The 15,420-nt window shown below is 42.8% G+C and overlaps 1 protein-coding gene across 7 annotated transcripts in view; it reads left to right on the forward strand.

The window, feature by feature from the left end:
* Nucleotides 1-15,420, forward strand: part of Fn1 (fibronectin 1) — a 70,553-nt gene that overhangs the window by 45,298 nt on the left and 9,835 nt on the right. For 2 of the 7 annotated variants that reach the window (XM_051154133.1, XM_051154127.1), the window contains 14 exons: nt 372-641; nt 1,904-2,020; nt 2,825-2,989; nt 4,046-4,201; nt 5,026-5,139; nt 6,215-6,484; nt 7,815-8,002; nt 9,509-9,596; nt 10,557-10,733; nt 11,502-11,591; nt 11,804-11,983; nt 12,733-12,822; nt 13,433-13,899; nt 14,790-14,928. In XM_051154133.1, coding sequence (XP_051010090.1) covers nt 372-641; nt 1,904-2,020; nt 2,825-2,989; nt 4,046-4,201; nt 5,026-5,139; nt 6,215-6,484; nt 7,815-8,002; nt 9,509-9,596; nt 10,557-10,733; nt 11,502-11,591; nt 11,804-11,983; nt 12,733-12,822; nt 13,433-13,899; nt 14,790-14,928 — 2,511 coding nt within the window. The remainder of the gene's footprint in view (nt 1-371; nt 642-1,903; nt 2,021-2,824; nt 2,990-4,045; nt 4,202-5,025; nt 5,140-6,214; nt 6,485-7,814; nt 8,003-9,508; nt 9,597-10,556; nt 10,734-11,501; nt 11,592-11,803; nt 11,984-12,732; nt 12,823-13,432; nt 13,900-14,789; nt 14,929-15,420) is intronic. The other 5 variants (XM_051154128.1, XM_051154131.1, XM_051154129.1 and 2 more) reach the window with 5 other exon arrangements.

Here is a 15,420-nt window from a genome sequence, read left to right on the forward strand (position 1 = left end):
AACCTAAGACCACCAGCCCAGAGATGGCACCACCCATGATGGGCTGGGTCCTCCTGCCTATAATCTGATTTTATAATTTCCTTCCTCTAAGATGACTTTAGCTTGTGTCATGTTGACATAAGACTACCCAGTACAATGCTAAAGCCTTGAAAATATCAGTTTTTAAGTTACGATGTAGAAATGTACTAAAATTGTGCATATCGATTCAATTACTTTGAAAAAGAAAAAAAAAAAAAGATGAATGCTTATGTGAGCTGATTGGTCAACTAAAAGTACCATATAACGGGGTCTGTTGCTCTCCCCCACATCTTCCTCCGTGTCTAAGCTGGCAATTCTTGTCTTTTGCTCCCCTCCTTGGGTTGGAAAAACAGGTCTTGACTCCCCAACTGGTTTCGATTCTTCTGATATCACCGCCAACTCATTCACCGTCCACTGGGTGGCGCCTCGAGCCCCCATCACTGGCTATATAATTCGCCATCACGCTGAGCATTCTGCCGGAAGACCCAGGCAAGATCGAGTGCCTCCCTCTCGGAATTCTATCACCCTCACCAACCTCAGTCCGGGCACAGAGTATATTGTCAGCATTGTTGCTGTTAATGGCAGAGAGGAGAGCCCCCCACTGATTGGCCAGCAAGCGACAGGTAATTTTTTTTTTTTTAATCTATAAAGAAAGTATGGACTTTGGTTTAGTTTGTGAAGAAGCTTCATGCCATCTGAGTCAGCATCACTAGGAAAGTAGATCCATGGCTGGCGACACAGAGAGAGCAGTGATGGAGGCAGACATTGAATGTAGTGCACACCTTTGATCCTAGCACTTGGGGGTCTACAGAGTGAGTTCCAGACCAGCCAGAGCTATACAACGAGACCCTGTCTCAAGAAAAAGGGAAGGGGACAGTGATGGAATGTGTGGCAAAAATATCTCCTTCTTAGAATACGTTTTCAAAAGATAATTTTTTTTACTCTGAGAAGTTTTCACCTGATTCGGCTATCTATGTTTTGGTGTTTTTGCTCATTGGTTTTTATTTATGGCGTTTTGCGAGCTCAAGCTTATCCAAGATACTTCTGCCTCTACTTCTGAGTGCTGGAATTACAGGCACAAACTACTACTCCCAGCTTGCATGTTTATTGGTTTTTAACAAAGTTTCATTCAAAAGCATGATATGGTCTCAAAGTTACTGTAAACCTGTGAGTTTTCTGTTGGGCTTGGTAGCATGGATGTGAAATCCCAGATATTGCTCCAGGCTGGGCCAGGAAGATAGAGAGTTCAAGGCCATCCTGGGCTACCATGAGTTCAAAATTAGCCTGTGCAATTCAGTGAGACCTTGTCTCAAAAGTAACGTTTTTAAGAAGAGGTGCTATGGGAGTAGCGTATGGTAGAGTGCTTCGTCAAGGCCTGGGTTGTACCTATATGCATAGATAGATGTTTTCAGTCACAGTGACCGGAAGACCTGTTATCACAATAATCTGCATTTTAGCTGCAAATAGGGGCATGTGTGACCAGTGCTTCCAAATACCACATAGTTAAAAACAAATGAGTGGAATCTCTGTGAGTTCAAGGCCAGCCTGGTCGGAAAAGAGAGTTCCAGGACAGCCAGGGCTATTACACAGAGAAACCCTGTCTCAGGGGTGGGGTGGTGGTGGTGCACGAATAACAACCAGTATAATTTTTTATAACTTTTCTGTGGTTTATTTTCCAAAAGAATTGACAATTTTATCACAGTTTGAATGGTCTCCTTTGTCCCTTCCCTTGACTTCTTCCTAGATTTTAATTCTGCTAATTTTAGCATCGCATTTATATTTTTGTATGAAGGAAATTTAATAATTATCTAGGAAAAGAGCAAAGAGTGAATCGGAGCTTTCTTTGGAAGTTACGGATATGAAGCCTTTCCTATGCTCTTTCTAGTTTCTGATATCCCGAAGGACTTGGAGGTCATCGCCTCTACCCCGACCAGCCTGCTGATCAGCTGGGAGCCCCCCGCCGTCTCTGTGCGTTACTACCGGATCACCTACGGAGAGACAGGTGTGCTCATGGGAACTAGGTACAATTGATGGTAAACTCAAGTTCAAAAGTTGTTTGTACACTACAGCTAGAGGTGGAAAGCAGAGCTAAGGGTAAAATCCACTTATATACTCACAAATATTGTCTTTGGTAGTTCTTATTCTTTCTTTTCTGTGTTCTCTAAGTTTAACAAGTATTCTGTTAACAACTTTGGAAAAGGGTGAAATTCATTCAATTTCATGTTGAGTGAGCCACATTCTTGCCTCCTTTTTCTATTTAAAAAATTAATTAAAAATGTAATTGCATAATTTCCTCCTTCCCTTTTTTTTCCTCCTAAGCCCTCCCATGACTCTCTCCTACCACTCCTTCTCAATTTCTTGGCTTCTTGTTCTTATTGTTACATACGCACACACACAAACACAAACAGAGTGTGTGCGCACTCCCACAAAAATGCACAAATCCAACCTACCTAGTCTACTTAGTGTTGCTTATGTACAAGGCTTCAGGGCTGACGACTTGGTATTTTATTATCAACTAGGGAGCTCATTCCTGGGGATTTGTTCACCTTTTGCCTGCTAATCTACAACTCGGTGACACGTTCACCCATGGATGTTAAAATGACATTAGCTTGAGAGTTCTGGTTTTTATATACTTATCAGAGCTTCCTGCATGCATAAATATACTTGCCTGTTTAGGCTGTGTTAAAGCAGTGCTCCTTAAAAGGAACCCTGCAAACAGCAGTGGTTTCCATATTGCTTTCAATGTATTATGATTGTGGGAGTAATTCTCAGCTCCTCAAATTCTCCACTCACCCCTTTCCTGCAGGAGGGAATAGCCCTGTCCAGGAGTTCACAGTGCCCGGGAGCAAGTCCACAGCCACCATCAACAACATTAAACCTGGAGCGGATTATACCATCACCTTGTATGCTGTCACTGGCCGTGGGGACAGTCCAGCCAGCAGCAAGCCGATTTCCATCAATTATCAAACAGGTAGAAACATCTCTTCTGGGGTGACACGGGGTTATTCATGAAGATAGCTATCACAGGATCCTCCCCAGTATTTTCTCCACTGTGAGACTGATTTTTCTTTACTTTTGTGTGGTTTCCCTTTAGTTTAGTTTTAGCATCTCATATATGTTAAACAAGTGTTGTATCACCGAACCTCACCCTCATTCTTGATTTATTTTCTTAATAAGACAAAAGCCTTAATAAGACAAAAGACTACCTATGACTAACACAATGTTTAGACAGATGTACAAAGAAGACCTCAGGAACAGACGTTTTTGTCTGTGTTTTTTAACTGCTGTACCGTGTGTATCTGGGGTAGACATGAGACAGGAAGCATATTCATAAATATCTGTAAAAAAAAAAAAAAATGACTGGCTGAGTCAACTGAGTAGAAGACAAAGGCCTGCTTGAGATGTAGTGTTTGCTTGGTGGAATGAAACAATCATGTTGAAAATACATGTGATAAGCCAGGTGATGGCATTGCACGCCTTTAACCCCAGCACTCCAGGAGGTAGAGGCAGGTGGTTCTTTGTGAGTTTGAGGCCAGCCTGGTTCATGTAGTAAGTTCTAGGACAGCCAGGGCTAATACAGAGAAACCCTGTCTTGAAAAACAAAACAAGGGCTGGTGAGATGGCTCAGAGGTTAAGAGCATTGTCTGCTCTTTCAGAGGTCCTGAGGTCAATTCCCAGCAACCACGTGGTGGCTCGCAACCATCTATACTGAGATCTGAGATCTAGCACTCTCTTCTGGCCTGAAGGCAATACATGCAGGCAGAGTACTGTATACATAATAAATAAACAAATCTTGAAAGAAAGAAAGAAAGAAAGAAAGAAAGAAAGAAAGAAAGAAAGAAAATAGTTGTAATGGTGTCTGGGTTCATGCCTTTTCTTCTTCAAGCTAACCCTTTACTTTTGTCAGAAGAAACATGTGCAAGCTCATTTGCATGCACACCAGAACTAAAGACAAGGGCTTGTCCAGTTCTGCCCTCAAACACTGGGGCTTCTCTGGTTTCCTTTTTTTTTTTTTTTGTACTTACAGAAATTGACAAGCCATCCCAGATGCAAGTGACGGATGTTCAGGACAATAGCATTAGTGTCAGGTGGCTGCCTTCAAGTTCTCCGGTGACAGGTTACAGAGTCACCACTACTCCCAAAAATGGCCCAGGACCATCAAAAAGTAAAACTGTCGGTCCAGGTAAGAGTAACCGCTCTGTCCCATCTAGCGATACAAACACGGCGCCAGCTGGGACGTGTTCATTTTAAGTTAGGGGGTGCATGTTGCGGTGTTTCCGTTCATAGGCTGTTGCCAGACCCCATTCACAATGCAGGTTTTAGTTTCCATGTATTTCTGGGATTTTTTTTTTAATGCAGTTTTGTATAGTAGCATGGACACGAAAGCCTTAGTTACCAGGAAGAGAGGATGGACTCTGACATTGCGGGCCCTTCTAGATCTGAGGTTTTTATTATATAAAATAGCTTGCATTATGATCTCAAGGCAATTTCTTAAGGTCAAGTTAATTTCTTAATTTCTTTTTTTTTTTCAAGGATAGCCTCATTAAATTTGCAGGGCATCATGTTAAGTTGTAAAACCTATTCTTGAATATGATTTTACTGCAGTATGCTGAAACATTTTTGGAGATAGGGTCTTAATGAAGTCTATGCTGGCTTTGACTGTACTATGTAGGCAAAGGCGACGTTAAATTTCCTCTTGGCTGTATCTCCTATGTGTTAGTACTATAGGCATACAGTTTACTGTGCTGCTGGGTATCAAAGCCTGGTTTTGTTCGAGCGAGACAGAAGCACTCCATCAGCAAAGGCGCATTCCCCAGCCCCAGTTTTGTTACCAATGAACACGTTTTCCCCAAAAGGAAATAGGTACCTGACTTTGCTGAGATGAATAAGTGTTTGATGATTATTCTGCAAATGAAAACTGTAGGCTTAACATCTGCTTTTCATTAAGCTCTCAGGAGTGGCCTGGGTGGCTTTATAGACTTGCAATTGCTTTTCCTTCCTTGGCAGATCAAACAGAAATGACCATTGAAGGCTTGCAACCCACCGTGGAGTACGAGGTCAGTGTCTATGCTCAGAACCGGAACGGAGAAAGCCAGCCCCTGGTTCAAACTGCAGTGACCAGTACGTAACCCATGCTCAGTTTCTACTTCACTCTCTTCTTGGGTGACTGGATGCCCCTGGGTGTCTTTTGCCATTGTATATAGGGAATGACAACCGTTAGGTTGGTACATATTTTGAGATGAGCCCTTGGCAAATATTTCTTTCTTCTTGGTGCCACATAGGGAGCTTGTAGGGAGAACCACTGTAGTGTTGCCGTCAACAGCTGCTGTGCTTTGATCTCTTTTGCTCAAATAGCCTCAGCAAAATCTTATTTGCCTTTAGCAAATCTGAAATATTTCTCTAGGACCTACTTTTTCTATGACTGGATGGTAAAGTTGACTGGAGTATGCCCCATGAGGTGGTTATGTTTAGAGGACTGTGGCTGGATTAGCATATTTTTAAAAAGATTTATTTATTTATTACATATATAGTGTTCTGCCTGCATGTATGCTTGCATACCAGAAAAGGGCACCAGATCTCATTATAGGTGGTTATGAGCCCACCATGTGATTGCTGGGAATTGAACTCAGAACCTCTGGAAGAGTAGACAGTACTCTTAACCGCTGAGCCATCTCTCCAGCCCTGGATCAGCATCTAATATAAATACTTTAATGAAAAGAAAATAAACAAATACTTTAATAGAAGGGAAAAAAAGAAGAATCTGAGAAAGATTATAGCAGTCTACACTGAACACCGAAAACCAGCTTTACCATTTCCAAGGTCTAGAAAATCCAGGTCTGTGAGACTAACATCACATTGCAAAATCAAATCTAGAATATCTTTAAATTGATAATAAATTTAATAATAAATTGATAATAAATTTTCTTTATGGAGATTTTTGCAGGTTGTCTACATATCTCACGCACACCTGTGTTTTAATAAGTAATGTGACACTAAATACTCTAAACCTTAAGAAAGCCTTTTAAGCAAATATCAAGTAACTTTGTATTTTAATAGTGTGATAATTGGAGTTTAATTCATCAAAGGAAATGGTTATCTGCAGAACTGCTTTGCACGGTATTAAAAAAAAAAAAAAAAAATGCTTGTTTCACAACTTGCTTTTCACATAACCTCTTACCATTAATTTGCCTAACAGACATTGATCGCCCTAAAGGACTGGCATTCACTGATGTGGATGTCGATTCCATCAAAATTGCTTGGGAAAGCCCACAGGGGCAGGTTTCCAGGTACAGGGTGACCTACTCAAGCCCTGAGGATGGAATCCATGAGCTTTCCCCTGCACCCGATGGCGAAGAGGAGACTGCAGAGCTCCGAGGCCTCAGGCCAGGTTCTGAGTACACAGTCAGCGTGGTTGCCTTACACAATGATATGGAGAGCCAGCCCCTGATTGGAGTCCAGTCCACAGGTATATCGGTACCGCACCACCCGGGTGCTTACGGGAGCCGCGGCTTTATGCCTTGCTGGCGTTGTACTTTACTGGGCCACTGACTCCCGTGGAAGGGAGAGTAGAGAACCGCCCTCAAACTCTCAGCAAGGGCCCCCTCTTTAACGAGGAACGGTAACAAACAATAAAAAGTTAGGTGGTATTTAGTTAACTAAGTCTAGTAATAGGAAATTTGAGCTCGGCCTGGTGGCGCAGCACTTGGGAGGCAGAGGCAAGCAGATCTACGTGAGTTCGAGGCCAGCCTGGTCTACAAAGTGAGTCCAGGACAGCCAGGGCTACACAGAGAGATCCTGTCTTGAAAAATGAAAGAAAGAAAGAAAGAAAGATTTGAAATAGCCTAGCATATGTGCATATATATGTATATATATATACATACATACACACACATATATATACATACATACACATATATGTATATATGTAGAGAGAGAGAGATTATTTCCTAAGTGACACATCTCTGCTTACGCTCCCTCTCTACACACATAGGAAAGAAGTCTAGGATCATAAAGTTTACTGAGAAATGACCCTAAGGCAGGCATTTCCTTGCAGCATGCTCTAAGAGCACATGGGTAAGATCTCCTCTGGCTAGTTACCCTGTGCAGGGGCTTCTTTTGCTTGAAGGATTCTGATCCAGATGGACGGGACAGAGTCATTGGGGCAAGAGCTCCTGCAGCCCGTTGTCCCCTCGGGCTCCACTTCACGGAGCAGGGTGGACTGTGCAAAGCGCGTAGAGGTGGCAGTCCGTGTTATTGCTCTTTGCTTCTCTTTCCTGCCTCTGTCGTGAGCCAGTTTTCTTCTCACGCTGCACCGCAGAGAATACTTCAAATTCAGCACTGATATCTGCCGTGGGAGGTCCAAATAAAAGAGACAATAAAAACATAATTCTCTCTCTCTTGGATGGAATTCTCCATGAAATGGTTTCCCATACAAACATAATTTATACAGAAAAGGAGTCATTGCTCATCTTTTTCATACCAATGGGAAAAAAAAATCAATTCTAATGACATATATGGCCATCCAACTCTTGGTTTTTAAAGGGGTTAGGGAGATAAGACCCAATCCGCTTTTGAGTCCTGCCATTTACCCAGGCGTTTCCAGTGATTCTGAGAACTGCTGGTACAAAACACGTTTTTGTATCCTTTCATATTATTTTCTTGTGCTGACTCTCTGCTGGGCCAGGGAGTCCACCAGCTCCTCCAGGACCAATCCAGTCTACTTCTTACAGTTTGCTTTATTTTCCCTTCCCTCGTTCCCTATAAGATAACCTTTTAACCAATGACCGTCCTCACAGCCATTCCTGCTCCAACCAACCTGAAGTTCACTCAGGTGACGCCCACCAGCCTGAGTGCCCAGTGGATAGCACCCAGTGTTCAGCTCACTGGCTATCGAGTACGGGTGACCCCGAAGGAGAAGACAGGACCCATGAAGGAAATCAACCTTTCTCCAGACAGCTCGTCCGTGGTTGTGACAGGGCTCATGGTAAGAAGTGAGCTTCCATTCCCTAGAACAAGAAAGTAGGTGATTTCATAGAGTTTATCAGGTAGAAGTATAATTCCTAATAAACCTAATTTTCTTTCCTTCTACCATCAAATGATTTTGTTATAAATTTATACAATAGAATTCTTTTTTTTTTTTTTTTTTTTTAGGTTTTTCAAGACAGGGTTTCCCTGTGTAGCCTTGGCTGTCCTAGACTCGCTTTGTAGACCAGGCTGGCCTGGAACTCACAGCAATTCGCCTGCCTCTGCCTTCCGAGTGCTGGGATTAAAGGCATGAGCCACCACACCTGGCCACAATAGAATTCTTTAGTGTTCTGTCCTAGCGTTTTTTTGTTTGTTTGTTTGTTTGTTTGTTTGTTTGTTTTAAAGATAACCTAAGAAGACCCTTGGATTAGAGTGGTATAAGTAGTTTTGGATTTTGTGCAGTTTTTTGACAAAGGTATTCTGCTTGTTTTAAAAGATTGTATTCTGGAGCTAGAAAGATGGCTCAGCAGTTAAGAGCACTGTCTGGTCTTCCAGAGGTCCTGAGTTCAATTCCCAGTGATGGTTATGGTGGCCCAGAACCATCTATAAATGAGATCTGGTGCCCTCTTCTGGTGTGCAGGCACACATAGGCAGAATACTGTATAAGTGAGAAATAAATGAATCTTTAAAAAAAAAAAAAAAAAAGGATTGAATTTGTGCCTTTTATGAGCGGTACTTCCTTAGCAAGAAACATTCTCCAGGTGGAACCGACCTAACTTGACACTACCCTCATTAGAACATGTAAACACCAGCCAGGTGTGGTGCATGCTTTTAGCCTCAGTACTAGGGAGGCAGAGGCAGTGTGATTCTCTGCATTCGAGGCCAGCCTGGTCTACAGAGTGAGTTCCAGGACACCCTGAGATACATAGAGAGATCCTGTCGTACACAAATAAACAAATAACATAAAAAAAAAAAAACCCTCTTTCTGGATATGCAGAAACTTTTTAGGATTCTAAGGGCTTGATGTACATTGTAACACAAGACCAGTTCCAAGGGAAGCCGCAAAAGAGGATTCAGAGACAGAATAAGATTTTTGTCTTGTCTCTTTGTGATCAGGGAAAACAACAACAACAACAACAACACACACACACACACACACACACACACACACACACACACACAGAAAAAATCCAAAACCAACCAACCAAACAAAAAAAACCCCATGATTTATACTTGTAGATCATAAAGGCTGGAGAAAAGCTAATATTGTTTTTTCTTATTCTTTTTATAACCACTTGTGGATTGCTTGAGCCTAACTAACCCCAGAGAACATTTTAAAATTCATTTAATTTAAATGTGTTGTTGATCCTGGGTAAAAGTGAGTTAGTCTGGGTTTTTGAAGCGTTGGGTTTTGCTGGTTACGCAGATTGTCTATTATAGTCAGTGCGTTTTTCTAATTATTTGTTAGAATTCTCTAGGCTTTGTGCAACACTGTTGCCAAAGCTTCTCATGCCCTCATTTCTAGGTGGCCACTAAATATGAAGTCAGTGTCTACGCTCTTAAGGACACATTGACAAGCAGACCAGCGCAGGGAGTCGTCACCACGCTAGAGAGTAAGTGACAAACCTTGAGTGTAAGTAAATATAAAAGGTGACCCCAAAGAAAAAATGCTGGGTATGGTGGTGCATGCCTTTAATGCCAGCATTTGGGAGGCAGAGGCAGGCAGATTCCTGTGAGTTTGAGGCCTGGTCTACACAGTGAGTCCAGGACAGTCAAAGCTATACAGAGAAACCCTGTCTTGAAAAACCAAAACCAAACCAAAACAAAACAAAAAAAACCCAAAGGTGATTGAGTAATCTTTAAATCAAATCACTAACTTAACCACAGAATCTGGAAATTGATACAACAGCTTATCGTTTTGGTAATCCACTTTGTATGCCAAGCAGAAAATAGTCCACTGAAACAAATGAAATCATGTCACTGTGTTATGCTGGTGCTGAAGCCCATTGAAGCCCATGACCGGTTCACTCTCTGCCGGTGAAGGCTTGTTTTCACAGAGTTCAGTGTGGGGAGGACACACTGGCTTCTGCCGCAGGAACCCTGGGGCTAAATCAGGTCCCTAGTCTAGTTCTCTGCTTTATCAATAACCTCGTGTTTTATCATGTCTGGAATGAGCAGGATGTGGAGCCTTAAGTGGTAGAATACTGCTAGCCACGTGCGGGTCATTACTAGTAGACTATGTTATCTTTCCGATCACACATTTTTACATTACAATAAATCGTTGCAACACTTGTTTGATATTTCTAGATACTATAGAGTCAGCCCTGGGAACCAGTGGTAGCATATATAAGGCTTTTCAGTTTCTTCAAAGGGAAGACATGAGAAATGAATATTTTCATTTTTCTTAAATACCACTAACCATTCCTGATGTCAAAAGGGGGTGGCCTACACAGTGCTAGCCAGTGTGTTTCCTGAACTGAATGTAGTCATGTAAGGAGCACATGTTTTAAAATACGAAAACCTTGTATGTATGAAAGAAGCATGCATTAATCTCTAGCTATGCTACTACACAGATGTCAGCCCTCCAAGAAGGGCGCGTGTGACAGATGCCACGGAGACCACCATCACTATTAGCTGGAGAACAAAGACTGAGACAATCACTGGCTTCCAAGTCGATGCCATCCCAGCCAATGGCCAGACCCCAGTTCAGAGGACCATCAGCCCAGATGTCAGGAGCTATACCATTACAGGTTAGTGTACTCAGTAGTCTGACTGTGTGCGCCCCAACAGCACAAACTGGCTTATTAGTTATTCTGTGACTAGTATTTATGAGAGCACAGTTTGAAAAATGTGATTGCCATTCTATGATCTTTTGGTTGACCTATAAATTTCATTCATCAAATTGGCTATCTCATAACATGCTTTTCATTGTTTAAAGAAAAAGTGCGCACCTGTAGTCATAGGCAGGAGGATGTGAGTTTGAGACCAGACATAGTGAAACCCTATTTTTTTTAAGTTAATACAGAAAACAAAAATACAAAATAGTAGTGTAAAGTTCTTAGCATTAGCATGACTAGATTTTTAAAAGCATGATGAAATTTATAGCTACAAACAGCACTATATATAATACAGGTAGAAGCTGGGCTCAGTGACACATGCGTGTAATCCCAGCTCTCAGATAAGCAGAGGCAGGCAGATCTCTGTGAGTTTGAGGCCAGCCTGGTTTACAAAGTGAGCCCAGGACAGTCAAGGCTATATAGAGAAACTCTGTCTCAAAAAAACTAATAATAATAATACACACCAATAGGTAGAAGCTATAATCAGAGACAGTTCAGTATCAGGACATGAGTGCCTTGCTTTTGAGATAGGTTTCTCATTCATATTACTGTTCCCCTGTGAACTGCTTCTGTAGCTTATAAAATTATGCCATGGTATAGGAGCCAAGGACATTGCAGGCAAGCATTAGAACTTACTTAAGTAAAGCAGGCACAGATGAAAGGCTTGTCTTTAAATTCCAGGTTTACAACCAGGCACTGACTACAAGATCCACCTGTACACTCTGAATGACAACGCCCGGAGCTCCCCTGTGGTCATCGATGCCTCCACTGGTAACTACACTTCCTGTTAAGGAAATGTCAATGGATGCTTATGTAATCAGCTGTGTAAACTTTAGAAACAATTATGGAACTGGAATGTCCATGCCACAGCTCCGGGGACTCCCAGTTTCTCTCCCTACTGTTTGCTAGGGCTGGCTGCAAACGTGAGAATAGTTTTCTGGTCATTCATTTTTCTAAGACACCGTTTTTCTGTCTGCTTTCAGCCATTGATGCGCCATCCAACCTGCGGTTCCTGACCACCACACCCAATTCCTTGCTCGTATCATGGCAAGCTCCCCGTGCCAGGATTACTGGCTACATCATCAGATATGAGAAGCCTGGATCCCCTCCCAGAGAAGTGGTCCCTCGGCCCCGCCCTGGTGTCACGGAGGCCACCATTACTGGTATTTTCCTCTTTAATCATAGATACTCCAAATCCATAATACCCACCCCCACCCCTCCAGTTGTGTCTTTGATACTATGTAATGAGAGTGATGTTCCCAGCACTCTAGAAGGGATTCTTCTTTTTAAGGATAAGTAGCATTCTCAAAGAGCATGTGCTTTCAGGGCCATCACATGGCTCAGCTATGATGTCCTACTCTGTGATATAAATTAACTTATTCTTCATTACTTTCCCCCCAAAATAAAATAAATCATATGTATACTATTTCATGTATGTTGAAATCCCCGTAAAGCACACAGATATTAGGAAATCACAGCTTCTTTGTTGTGCTAGAAAATAGAGTTTGGTATGGGAAGACTTGGGCTGAACACTTCGTAATCTTTGCTCTGTCACTGAAAGCTGTTAGTGATTAAATAGAAGGTGGAGGTCCATGACTGTCTCTCCCAAACGGATATTCCATTGGTGGCATACGGTGCTGATGGGTCATCTGCAGGCTGAAAGAATCCTCTAGAAAGGTTACTGTGAAACTGCTGGTTCAAGTGTTAGGTGTGACTGCAAGATGCTTAACTGGCTGAGCGGCCTTTGTGTGCAGTCTCTGGGCGTAGATAGAAGTAAAGCTGATCTCACCTTTTAAGACTTTGGGTAGCTGGGAGGAATGCTTTGCTCCCCAATAGCCTCTGCTGAGCCAATGGCTGCTGCTTGACTGGCCATGCCTGCCAACACGATGAAATGATTGTGTTCCCTCGTCAGGTCTGGAGCCAGCAACCGAGTACACCATCTACGTCATCGCCCTGAGGAACAATCAGAAGAGCGAGCCTTTGATTGGGAGGAAAAAGACAGGTAAAGACTCCTAACCAATGTCTGCTTTGCAGGGTGAAGTTCTCCACATTTCGACACATTTCTCATGGATGATTTTTTTTCCTAGCAGAATGGCTTATATATTGTATTCTATGACAGGAATCGCCCAACATGCATTAACGATGTCTGATTTATTTATTTTTCTGTGGACTAGAGGCTCATTCACATTTCAGAAATTCAAACTAGAGAGTTTGAATCAGGGCGGGGAGCTTTCTAATGGTGGGAGTAAAACCTTTCCTATTCGCCTTGATTTATGATTTGGTTTCTGGAATTTAAAATCAAGCATTGCAGTTGCAAAGGCTTAATTGGAGCAGAGGCAGCTTAGCTTCTATGGGGCTCAGCGGTTCAAAGCTTTGCCTGTATGAGAAGTCCATACTAACATTTTTTTTTTTTCATGTCTAAATTGTAAAGAAATCTGTGAGGGGAAAAAAAATCAAGATTTCTTTCTTGAGAGTGTTCTGTGATCTGAGAACTGCTGGTTGCGTACGAGCCTCGATCAGGTTGATGTACACTTGTTGCCTGGTTTGACGGAGACTGTTCTTCCTGGAGCTTAACGCGCTTTGCTTTTTTGGCTCTAACCTCTCTTGGCTAGATGAGCTTCCCCAACTGGTTACCCTTCCACACCCCAATCTTCATGGACCAGAGATCTTGGATGTTCCCTCCACAGTTCAAAAGACCCCTTTCGTCACCAACCCTGGGTATGACACCGAAAATGGTATTCAGCTTCCTGGCACAAGCCACCAACAAGCCAGTGTTGGGCAACAAATGATCTTTGAGGAACATGGCTTTAGGCGGACCACACCACCCACCGCGGCCACCCCGGTCAGGCTTAGGCCAAGACCATACCTGCCGAATGTAGATGAGGAGGTCCAAATCGGTCATGTTCCCAGGGGTGACGTAGACTACCACCTATATCCTCATGTTCCGAGGCTCAATTCGAATGCCTCTACAGGACAAGAAGCTCTCTCACAAACAACCATCTCTTGGACGCCGTTCCAGGAGAGTTCTGAGTACATCATTTCATGTCATCCCATTGGCACCGACGAGGAACCCTTACAGGTAACTACCTACCGTTTTCCCCTCTTCATTAGTAACTGTGTTATCCAGAAAAGGGGTCAGACAGAAGCAATCAAATCTCTCACGTCAGACGTCTACTCTCCCAGGGCCGATGTTACAACTCTGGGGGTTGATTGTTTTCTTCTCTCATCCCGGCTCTGGAGGATGAGCCAGAGAGTGTCACAGAGTTTGACTCAGTAAAGAGAATGAAATTCTTTTTATTAATCTCATATACTGGAGACTACTTAGTGAGATGGGTAAAAAGATGATATTTATATGAAGTGGAAATGCCACTCCTGGTGTCTGTCCTTGAAGGGTCACATTATCTATTATGTGTCTAGGAAGATTAGACAAACCTTTGGGTACCAGCTGTTGTGAGAACCTGCGTCTCCAAGACTCTTCTTTAATTTGTCCCACAGAGGCTAGAATCAATTTTTATCATCTTATTTTTAGAAAGTGAAAGAAGTCTTAAAATTGACTGTGCCGCAGGACATTTATTAGTTTAGAAAACTTGAGTCTGGGGATGTGCCAGTGTTTTAGGAAAACCCAAGTTCTACTGTGCTGGTACCTTGCATGGCACGCACTCCTCTTTTGTGGTGCTCATGGTTATGAAGGGGGCTTAGGCAGGAGTTCATCTAATGAGCCACAGGACTCAGAGGAGGCTGGCGACGTGAGGGCTTCTGGTAATTGTGGAACGCCTAGGTAGGAAGATGTAGCAGGAATGATGGCTTTTCGTACTCATTTAACGTTCCATCTTGACTGAGTGGGAGACCTACACACGCCTCCCCTTTCTCTCCTTTCCTGCTTTGTTAAACATGGAGAGTTACTAACAGAACAGGAGAACCCATGGCTGTTTGTCTTTCTAATGCTTTCTTCCCACTTTGGTTGTACAGTTCCAAGTTCCTGGAACTTCCACCAGTGCAACTCTGACTGGCCTAACCAGAGGGGTCACCTACAACATCATAGTTGAGGCACTGCAAAACCAGAGGAGGCACAAGGTTCGGGAAGAGGTCGTTACTGTTGGCAACACTGGTAGGTACACTGCTGTCCTCCACCCCAGAGAAGGCTTTGTCTACTGTTCCTTGTTGTCTTTGAACTTAGGACAGTAAGACTGCATAGCAGCAGGAAATTCCCCCTTATGCAATCCTAGGCTGCTCACCAACACATAATGTATGATTGACAGGATGACAGGCCTGGGAGGGATGCTAATATTATTTAGTCCAATTTGCTTTGTCCTTCCTATTGACTCGCTAGAGTCAATGGTTTCTGGGTATCTGCCCCATTCTGTGGTCCAACCCAAACAGAATACCTATGCATAGTCCATAGTCCTCCTTTGCAAACGGTAAGTGACGGCTTAGGCTTTGTTCCGAATGTAAAGTATTACCAGCTGCCTTTCTTTCCAAATTCAGATTTTATATGCTTCTTTGTTTTCTTTTTACATATACTTATTTTAATTTTATATGTATGGGTGTTTTGCCTGCATAAATGTCTATATGCAACATGCATGCAGCACTCACAGAGGCC

This window comes from Acomys russatus, chromosome 12 (assembly GCF_903995435.1).
Source record: "Acomys russatus chromosome 12, mAcoRus1.1, whole genome shotgun sequence".
In the NCBI taxonomy this organism is placed as follows: Eukaryota; Metazoa; Chordata; class Mammalia; order Rodentia; family Muridae; genus Acomys; species Acomys russatus.